Below are 11248 nucleotides of genomic sequence, written 5' to 3'. Positions count from 1 at the left end.
TCTGCTCTTCCTCTCTCTTCTGTGTTTTTTCCTCTATAAATTAACACCCTTTGTTCCCTTTGTCCCTCACTTCCTCATCCCTAAACTCACCCTTTTCACACTGCTACTCCTTCCACAATCCAGACTCTGCTTCCTCCACCACCCAAACCACCCTCCTTCAAAAGGTGATCTTTTTCGAAAAGTTCAGGAGGGAAAGACAAAGGGGACCCCACCTCTTTCTCTTTCTCTTTCTCTCTCTCTCTTTCTCACTCACATTATCCATCTTCTTGTTCTTGTGCTGTTTTGTTTTCCTCATTACTTTCACAAACAAATGTAGACATGGTATTTTAGGCTGTTGCAAAGTTAGTGTTTTTTGGTTTAGATGTCTGAGTCCAAATCACCTGTACTCTTTGCTTGCTTCTTCTAACTTAAGAAGCCTTTCACATAGTTTGAGGTATCTTAGTTTCACTCCACCTTGTTTTGTGGAGGGAATGTTTTTGGCCTATCAAACCTTTTTCTCTGTAGATTCTGTTTTCTTTATTTTATTTTATTTTTATATTTTTTTAAAAGAATAAAAGAAAGAAAAACACTCTGGATGGTTTCTTTGTCTTTCTCTAGCCATAGCCTTCCATAAGTTATTTATTTATTTCCATTTTACTTTTGGCAACTTTTGGCACTTCTGAGTATATTAAAAACCTTTTGGAATGCCTCTTATGTGTGCTTGGAACACCAAGAACTGTGTTTTTGCATAGACATACCAACACACAGAAGATCTTGGTGTACGAAGCTTGTCCCTTTTACGTAGGTAGGACCTTTATCCTTTTCTTCCCTCTTGGGATAGCCGAAAGAAGCCATCTTCTTTTTTTTCTGCTTTCAAGTCAGTGCCTCTCCCCCCCCCCCCTGCATCATCCATCTTCTTTAGTTTTTTCAGACAACCCCATATGCTCTATTTATTTGACAAGGTGGTCCAAAAGACTCAATTCTTCTGGCCTCCACCCCCTCTATGCTTTTCCCTGTTCATATTGCCTTCTTCTCTTAAGTGTCATAATTATATCTACCAAAGCAATTCATAAAGCAACACATTCACTAGCAAGCTTGCATATTCTTCTATCTTTCTTTCTTCTTCTTTTTTTCTCCATTCTGTTATTATTAAGGTGCTTCTGTTCCTTCCTCGTTTCTTTTACTTTATATTTTTTTCTTCTTCTCAATCAAATATAATATATCTGTGAATCTACTACCCCTTTTGGATTCTTTGCTCCATATCATAGTCTCTGGATCAAACAATAACAATCATTTTCTGGTTTCAGGTTCAGTGCAGGAAAGTTTGGAGATTTGATCGGCAGTGATGGAGAGGCTGAACTCAAAGCTGTACCTGCAGAACTGTTACATAATGAAAGAGAATGAAAGACTAAGGAAGAAGGCACAGCTTCTTAATCAAGAGAACCAGGCACTGTTGTCTGAGCTGAAACAGAAACTCTCCAAGGGAAATCAGAAAGGCAATGCTCCAAACACCATTCTTGACCTGAGTCTCAGCTCAAGTGGCAGTCAAAATCCTTCTAGTTCCTCCAACTAATGTACTTAGCCATGAGAAGCATTGTGACCCCTCTAGTGACAGTAATTGTTTTTCTTTTTTTCTTCTAATCTTTTTGTGTAAAACCAATGTGAGCAGTGTAGTTGTAGTTTCTGTTCCATAGGACAATACTAGCAATCCTCTACCATTTCCATGTTTAATCAACTTTTCTCTTTTGGGGGGTTAGATATGAATTTCCGAACTACAAGGTTGTAAGATGGTGTATCAGCTCTATCTGCTAGAAAGGAATATAAAGTTATTATTATATGCTTAGCTCTGATCGTCCCTGCCTCTAATTTTCTATGTTGTGAAATAATACATAATACATATAACTATATAACATCATGAATTGTAGTTGATTTTAAAAGATTTATATGGAACCTCTCCCATGAAGAAAAGTGATACCAGCAGCAGGGATGAATGGTGTCGTGTTGCATGCTTTGTTTTATTCTTTTTAACTTTGCTTGACAAACAAATAAATAATTTTTAGTTCTATATCAAGGTATTAGATAAATAAATAAATTTTATGGGATAATAAGAAAACGTGGAAGGTCTGTCAGTCAGTCCACATTCAAAGTGAAAAGAAATGTTACATTTTTTTATGAAAATTAGAAAATGAAAATGAAGGGTGACAGAGATGGCTTATCGTTCAGATTCTTTTTGTAAGAGATCTTCTTATCAGAAAAGAAGTCATGAAAAGATTCAGGAATGAAAGTCAATGAGGATTGATTAGAATGTGAGGAAGAAACAAAGTAACCCAGAAAATATCAGAGTCTAGGACATGACATTGTCAATGCCTCGTATGGTTGACTGTAATGGGGATGCAGATCGTGTTATTATTATGATTAGTTGGTCAAATAAGTAAGAATTATGTATAACTACCAAATATTAGTGTATTAAGAGTATTTTCATCCCATTCAGAAAAATAAACATCTCCTTCTCTATTTATTTACTACCCCTGTAACAGCATTCTGTCATTACACCTTTTTTTTATTCTTTTTTATTTTTGGAACATCGAACAAGTTTTATATTCAATATATTAATGTTGATCGTATTATTAATTAAGCCTTAGAAATAGTGGGAAATTTATTTTTGGTAGTGGGTAAAAATTTTATTTTACATAGTCGGTAAAAAGTAAATCCATTTCAAATTTAATACATAACTTTAAATTTATTTTAAAGAATTTATCTTAAATTAAAATCTATATTTTCTTTTAACTCGAATCAATTAACTTAATTTGGATTTAATATATATTAAACAATTTTTGGATTTTGCAAATTCAAAATTGAAGTGATGAGTTAGTTTAAATTATGAAATGGTCACGTAAGATTTACTTTAGGTAAAATTGAGTTGAGTTGGTTTAAATATAATTATACAAGGTCAATCAAGTTGTTGTTGTAATTTTGAAATTACTTAATATATTTCAATTTTAAGAAAAACAAAGTTTTTTAAAATAGAGTTACATTTTTTAAAGTTTTACATAATTATAGATCTCGATTATAAAATAACTGAAGTTTATACTAGTACATGTTTTGTTCAAGAACTGATACCTAATTTTTTAAATAATTTAAAAAATGTTACTCCTAACATTTTGGTAAATATTTGTAGAGGTCTTAGTTCTTATTAATAGTTTCTGCAAATAATTTCAAAAATGTCAATCTTGACAATTTTGAAAATAATTTCTAAAACGTCAATCCTGACAATTTTGAAAATAATTTCAAAATTGTTTCGGTTTTTTAAAGAACCAACTCCTATTTGTCCGATAAGGTTAAAATTATATTTCCATAAATTTCTTTTCATTTGTGTCATTACATCAGTTTTCCACTACAAGAGCTACTTTACTCCTTCCTCGTCGCCAAATGCAAACCACACTACCTCTTTCGACGTCATTCCTCCAATTTCTTTTCTTCCCTTCCTCGTGGCCAATGCGAAGTGTGTTGTCACGTTGTCACTACGAGCATCTATTTTCTTCCCATTTCGAAAGTGGTCAGAGGTTTGTTCTTTCATCTTGCATTTTTTTTTGTTTCATAATTCTTTTTTCCTAATGCTAATATTTTTTAATCTCTTTTTTATTCGATGTAGAGGTGAGAAAGGTAGTGGTGGCTCTATTTGGTGGTTATACGATGGAAAATACATGAGGATGGAAGAATTTTTTTTTAAATATAAGAATAGGATTTGGTTCAAAAAAGAATCGAAGCATAAAGAGAAGAAGAGCCTTCAATTATGAACCAAAGCCTAAGTTATATCTTTTTTACCTAATCTAAATTTGCTTCGGTAACCACAACATAATCTCCAAATTAATCGGTGCAAAAGCCCTTATATGCATTAGTGTTGGATCAGATCGAGGACAAGACAAGTTTGTTTGGACCACATCAAAGTTCATCTAGGCTTATATCAAACTTAAGTTAGGTTGGACCAAGTGAAACCCATGTTTGGTTAAACTAATACAAATTGAGTTGAGTCAAACGTAGATTGAGTTCAATCAAATTGGGCCCAAGTGGGGGTAAGATGGATTGGGCCAAGGTAGGTCAAGTCAAGTTGGGCTCATGTTGGCCCGTAATGGTTTAGGTTAAGCCCATTTCAGGTTTTATTAGGTGAATTCCACATTGGGTCAAGTAGGACTGAATTAGGTTAATCCTTGGCTAGGCCAAGTTGAATCTAGCCCACATCAGACCGAGTTAAAAATTCATACCACCAGGTCAAGTTAGGGTGACTAGGAAGGGTTAAGCAAAGTTCATTCAAGCTCATGTTGGATTCAGATTGGTCTGACTCATGATGTTTCGATCCAATGTAAAGTCGAGTTGACCGATCCCACATTTTTATTTATTTACTTGGAATGTGTTTATGTTAGATTAGGCTGGGCTAGGTCTATGTTTGATTGAGTTTGGTTGAGTCCAAGTTAGGCAGAGTGAAACTTAGGTCAAGCAAAGTCAAGTTTAGGTAAGGCCGAGTCAAGTTAAGCCTAACTCAGACTAAGTTAGGTTGAATCCAAGTTAGGGTTATGTTAGGTTGAGCCCAAGTAAAAAATAATAAATATAAATTTAAAAATTAATAACATAACTATTAGGACTTTTACTGTTATATTTGAACTTATAACTCATCTTACTTGAGTTTAAACAAAAATCTTATTTAATTGTAACAAATTTTAAGCATGATCTTAGTGGTTTATTTCTGTTGATACTTTTAAAATAATACTTTATTGAATGAAAAATTTCATAAGTAATGTTCAATTTTGGATGAGTTTTAATAAATTCTCTACCTCTCATTTTTCAAGTATTTCTATGACACTTCCTTTTTTTTAAGTATTTATTAATTTTTGAGTTTTAAATATAATCAACACATTAGGATAATTTCCTACCTTTGGTAGAGTTTTTATATATAAATAATTTTTATTCTAACACAAACATGACACCATTTGAGGTTTTGTATGATTGATGATGCAAAACTTCTTTATGTTTGTATGAGGTTGGTGAACCTAGTCTTTATAGGCCATATATATTCCAAGAAACTACCAAAAAGATTCAAATGATTAGGGATAAAATGAAAATAACTCGTGAAAGAAAAAAGTCATGCATATAAAAGAAAAGGAGACATTTGGAGTTCAAGGAATGTGATAATGTTTTCCTATGATATTTTATAGTTACTCGTATTGAAAGAGTAAACACGACTAAAATATTAGTTGGTCCATCACATGTTATTGAACTAGGTACCTTTCAATTAAAACCAAACCTTGGTCTTGAATCATAATTTGTTCAAACTATTGATCGTGGTGAAGGTAATTTGGAAAGGCACTCCTCGAAAGAAATTACTTAGGAGAAGGAAGAAGATATGAAGCCTCGCTACTCATATCGTTTTGAGTGGTATATGTGTGTCTTACCAATTTTTTAGGACAAAAAAATTCAAAAGAGAAGAGGTATTGTAACATTGAAAATTGTTGTTAAGGGCATGGGAAAGTAACTCAACCTCTTTCAAATTTACTTTTATAATGCCTTTATTCGAGAAAAATTTCTTAGCCAATTGTTTCACTCAATTAAATTATGAAGAAAAATAATTTGGAAGTTCTTTTTGCAAATTTAACTAAATTGTTTGCAAACGTGTAACCCTTCTCAACTTGCTTAGTCATTTTAAGCTCTACACCTAAAAAAATCAAGTCTTTTTTTTTTCTTTGGAGTTAATCCATTCAATGCTTTGAAATATGATCAATGTCCATGGCTCTTTAAATCCCTAATTTCTCACATTGCTTTTTAAAGTGAATCTATTCAACGGTTTGAGATTTAACAAAACTAAGATAATGACAAGGTGATTTTTAACAATCCATTCGTCGATTTGGGAACTGTTTAGTGGATTAACCTCTATAAGTTAGGTATAAATAATCCTAAGTTTATGTCTTTTTGGTTTGGCACAAAATGAAGTTGAGAAATCGGAGAAAGAAAAAGGTTTCCTTATCAACCAAAGGAAGAAGATACCACAACATGAAGATTACAAGCTTCTTCCTTTTTTCCTCTTTCCTTACCTTTTTATCACTTTTTCTTCCTCTCCATTTCTACTGATCATAATACTAGTGCAAGAAAACGCTTCAATGACGTTGATTAATGACAATTCTAGTACTAACGTAGTAAAAACAAATGTGATAGCATGATAGTAAATAATGTAAACTTTATAACGAAGAATTTCCAAATGACCCTTGTTATATATCTTGAAAAGTTAAATGATGATAGTTTTTATTTTTCCCATCGTTGAAAATTTGAAAAATAACAACTGTTTGCCTTTTAACCGTCGTTGAAAATGTTGGACCCGAGAAATGACAATGGTTAAGTGATATAATCGTCGTTAATTATCTAATGAGGGTTAAAAAGGTTTCACCTTTTTAATTTTCCGCTCGAGCTCTTTTATGCTTTCGTTTTCCCTCCGCTGGACCACCATCTTTTCCTCCCTCTCACTACTGTTGTACCACCACTCTTGCTTTCCTTGACTACGGTCATTTCCCTTGACTGCACTAGTGATTATTTTAAATTTAAATATATTATTTATTTTTCTTTACATTTTACATATGTGTACTTTTTTCTATTTTAAAATTTATCACTCTCAATTTATCTGGAGAAAGGTTGATGAAATTGTTACGAACGTGGATCCATATCCTGCAATGAATGGGGTACAACGCGATAGAAAGTATCATATTAAGTGATTTGAAAATACAATATTATTTGATAGTTTTAAATTGTTAATCTGTTTATATCTAAAATGTTGAAAGAACTATTTTGAATCATTTAAAAATAAAGCTTTAGAATGGAATTTTAAGAAAAATGAGGAAATCGAATAGAAGTAAAATTAAAGAACTAAATTTGTTATTTATTATTACATTTTTCACTTATATGTAACTTTTTTTAATTTATTAAAAATTATAATTTATTGTTTTTATTCCAAAAAGTGTGTAAGAGGAAATTTATCTTAACTAATTAAATTTGACTTAGGCGTATCATGAAAAAAAGATATGTAAGAACCTGAAAAAAAATATAAGTTAAAAGAGTAGATAAGGGTATTACACTAATGAAACTAGGCTTTTGATGTTAAAACATACCAATAGTATAAATAGATTTTTAAAAAACGTACTGATTTATTAGCTTAAACACTTTATCTCTTTAGAATCTTGTTCTTCAAGTTTCCTCTGCCTTCTCTCTACCATTTCTACTCACTGAGCTGTTAGATTTACGATCAGGAGGCGCCTAGGCGATCCCGACGTCGAGAGCTTCAATTATCACCGATCAATTTCTGGATTTCATAGTTGTAAGTCGTTCTTCACTTTTCTCCGCTGTTTTGGAACCTAGACCATGCAATCTGCTGGTTGCATTTGTTTTTTGCTTTCTTTCTTCCAATTCCTGTCCAATTCTAGCTCTAAGACCTGTTTTTGATCACCGCTTTGTGGTCTATAAGGTGTTGTCTAGATTCTTTGCGACTTCAGGTACTATTGAGGTGAGTCGTTGAGTTGAACTGTGAAATTTAAGGTAAGAGGAGCTAAGTTTTCTGTTGAATTTATAGTATAATGTATGAGTGAATTGAATTCTGTATGTTATAGCTGTTTGAGCTAGAAATCTGATGTTTGTGTAGATTTAAGCCATATGTTCTTTGAATGTTAACTTATGAATTTGTGGATTGGTAATTATAAATTGGTTTGCATGTGATACATTGCTGGAATTTGAGATTATGGATTATGCGAAGTCTGTTGTGCAAGTTATTAAATGAAAGTTAGGTAAATTGGTGGTGTTTTAGGGCATTTGAGAGGGAGTGGGAGAGTGATTCTGAGCAATTGATGCTTAGAGTGAAATTGGGCTCTTGGGGGCAGTTTTAGCAAGTGTATTGTGACTTGTTTGAGTCACTAAATTGGGCAAAAATAGGTACTAAGTGGCAGAATTGTGTTTGGGTCTCTAAGTTGAGGATTTTGGGGTTTTAGAGTGGGAAGTGAATCTTGATCACTTTAGATTTGTAGTATGAAGGGTTAGAGTCATTTAGATAAGTCTAACTAAGTATAAAACACAAATTAGGGGTTTTAGAAGTTGGATAAAATGGCTAGAAATGGTAAGGGCTATGAGAGTTGCATAATTCTGCAGAATTTGCCTTTTGCAGATTATACAGACTTGCTGAGTGAAAGTTTTTGCACAGCGAGGCCTTACAGAGGGGTGCTCTATGTTTGGTCATTCGCATAGTGAATTGGTGTGCTGTGCGAGTGACTGGGTAGTGTTGCTCGTTGTTTGATGATTCGCATAGCGAATCTGAGTCGCCTTGCGACTGGTACATGTATGGGAAAATACCATTTAATTAGAAGGGCGAATATGGGTCGCTTTGTGAAAGTTGGGAGGTTTGAGTCACTATCTGGCACTCTCGCATAACGATTTGGGACGTTATGCGAGGGATTGGGGTCTAGAGCTTCTGTGTGTTAATTCGCACAACAAGTTTAGTCGTTATGCGAATGACTGGGAAGGGGTGGTCTCTGTTTGAAGATTCGCTTTGCTAGCTGTTGTCGCTATGCGAAAATCCTCTGGTTTCGCTGAGCGACTGTGTGCGCTATGCGACCAGTCTAATTGTATTTCACTCTTTTTCTTCTTTTGTTTTGGATTGATCGATGTTGTTTGATTCTATGAATGTCATGTTTGATAGTATATTAGAATTGTATGATTTGTAAAGGTATATATGTGATTCAGGATAATGTGATTGAGTGTGATAGTGAAATCTTAAGGTGAGATTATGGGAAGTGATCGTAGACGATAAGGTTGTTGTATTGTATAAATGTATGGAACTTTGAAATGGTAGTCTATCCTGACACTCTAAGTATCATTCATGCTCTAGTAGAGAAGAATGATGCAAGTGGTGAAAGTAGTGGGAGATCCTTGTCTACAGACTTAGAGTTAGCTATAGACTGGCTTAAGGATTAACATTGTATAGTGTTGGGGAGTGTCAACTGAACTATACAAGTGCAAAGACTACCAATAATTCGACATTTATACAAATCCGGATGAGTCGTGTTGAGTATTTGATGTATGGTTAGATTGTGTAGATCTTTGATGTTGAGAATTAACTCTAATGGCAATAATTAATTGTGTAATATGAATATTGTTTGTCTATCTAGCTTACCCTTCTATTTGCTTGTGTGTTTGTATGTTTGGTGTTTTCTTTTGCAATGATCATCCCTTGGATGCGAGTAGAAGTAGATGAGGTGCCTTTGGAACAGGTTCTAAAGGACGAAGACGTTGTTGTCTAGTTTTAGTTAGATCATCCATTTCTCTTTTGTTAGCTTTTGAAATACTCTTTTGTAATTAAAGATTTAAATTTTATAGTGATTTTGGATGATTGTAAATTTAATATTTTATTTACAAGTTTTTAACTATTCTATAATGTTATATAATTGGAACGTTACAAGATACACAGTTACACTAAAAATCATATGCTTAGGAATATTATACCAAAACAAAATATTATGCATTAGGATTTAACAATTCTTGAAAAAAAAAGTTTAATTAAAAATTATAAAATAGTAAAGGAAAAATAGAGTAATATAGTAAATATAAGTAATTATTATTGATAGTAACCTTCCTTTTCATATAAATATCCTTCTCACTTGTTATGGAAATAGAAATTATTTATTATATATTTATTTATATAAATATATTATTGTAAACTTTAATTTTTATTTAACTTTGGTCAACTTACCTCACTTGTTTCGTTGACCGGATAGGCAGAGGGAGTTAAAATAGATTGCTGAGTTCAAAACTCCAACCCAGCTTGTTCCTCATCTTTGGTTTCCACGGAGAGTAATTAAAATATCTCATGAATCTATTTTGGTTTTTTATTTTTTTATTTTTGTTTAATGTCATACTATAGTAATTGCTAATATTTTTATTATTTAATTTTTTTTAAAAAATGGTCTTCAAATAAAAGGTAAAAAATTCAATGGCATAAATTTATTTACGTAAAATATATTTTTTGGTACAAAACATAACAACAAATTATGTTATTTTAATATTTATTGACTAGCTTAAAGTCAACTTAATTATTTTAATGTCTACGTGACAAAGATAAAGCTAAGTATTATGCATATAATTGGATGAAAAGTAGTCATAGTTTAAAACTTTGAACAACTTAGTTAAAGTTTTCATTAATAAATAAATAGTCGGATGGAACAAAATGAATATTTAATTAAGAAAAATCATTAATAAATAAAAAATATGTGTATAAACGGTTAAGAAATAAATTTTAAATTTAATTTAACTTTACAAAACCAATTTATAAGATAAGATTTATATTAATCTATACGTATTATAAAGTCATTTTATCTCTAAATTAGAACTTTAAACAAAATTAAATTTAAAATTGAATTCTTAATATAATATTAGAATTACTGTTTAAAACTTATCTTAAAAAATTTTATTGATGAATAATTATTCTCACAAAATATATATAGTAATGTGAGAGAAGTGTCTTGAAAGTCTTACTTTAAATAGAAATAAGGCTATTTCCACAGGTATAACCTTATTTTATAAATAAGTTTTGGTGAAATTAAATTAGATTTGAAGTTAATTTTTTGAAATTAACTTTAATATATACTTAAGGAAGGAGAGAAATAATAAATTTATAGATTATGGGATATGATTAGAAAAAAATAAAAAGAAAAAAGAAAATTTAAAATAAGAATAGATAAAATTAAGGTGGTTTAATAAATTAAGACAGAGAAAAAGAAGATGAAGATTGTGCATTGAAAATACAATGAAGAGTGTCCAATCAAAAAAGAAAGAGATTTCACAAAATTTCATCATGTAATTCTGCAGCTAACTGAAACTGACCTCTTAAGGTCACCAAACGAAGTCAGTATGTGAATTTTGATATGGAATTAAGGATGGGGCATGATGACTGAGATTCCCTTTGAAGACCCACAAGTCAGTCAAAATTTTAATAAATGGGTCCAAAAATCACCAAAAAATGCTTTAAAAAGTATTAAATATTATTGGAAAAGAATAAATAAATTGAGCAACAGTATAACAGAAGCATATATGGCTTAACCAAGAGATGGCTCAGAGCAGGAGCAACATATCCACATATTTACCACTGCACCTCTTGGATTTAACTTAGCTCTATTAAATGTTTCTTCAAACTATATTCTCTTTGTTTCAGAGTATCTGCAGCCTGCAGATTTGGCCATCATAACCATAT

The 11248-nt window shown here is 31.7% G+C and overlaps 1 protein-coding gene across 4 annotated transcripts; it reads left to right on the top strand.

Annotated features, from left to right (window-relative positions):
- Positions 1–26: 26 nt before the first annotated feature.
- LOC106771592 (protein LITTLE ZIPPER 4) lies at positions 27–1822 on the top strand. Of its 4 annotated transcripts, none has more exons than XM_014657584.2 (2): positions 27–164; positions 1287–1822. In XM_014657584.2, the coding sequence occupies exon 2, from the start codon at positions 1325–1327 to the stop codon at positions 1550–1552; it is 228 nt and encodes a 75-aa protein (XP_014513070.1). In that variant the 5' UTR covers positions 27–164; positions 1287–1324; the 3' UTR covers positions 1553–1822. The 4 variants fall into 4 exon arrangements, with proteins under 4 accessions (XP_014513070.1, XP_014513074.1, XP_014513071.1 ...); XM_014657588.2 differs by lacking the exon at positions 27–164 and adding an exon at positions 188–433; XM_014657585.2 differs by lacking the exon at positions 27–164 and adding an exon at positions 634–784.
- Positions 1823–11248: the final 9426 nt, after the last annotated feature.

Source organism: Vigna radiata, chromosome 8 (genome assembly GCF_000741045.1).
Source record: "Vigna radiata var. radiata cultivar VC1973A chromosome 8, Vradiata_ver6, whole genome shotgun sequence".
Lineage (NCBI taxonomy): Eukaryota > Viridiplantae > Streptophyta > Magnoliopsida > Fabales > Fabaceae > Vigna > Vigna radiata.
This window is presented reverse-complemented; position numbering and strand designations above follow the sequence as displayed.

What these genes read in the sequence shown, in the direction of transcription:
- LOC106771592 (XM_014657584.2), top strand. Translation starts at nt 1,325, where the DNA reads ATGGAGAGGCTGAACTCAAAGCTGTACCTGCAGAACTGTTACATAATG.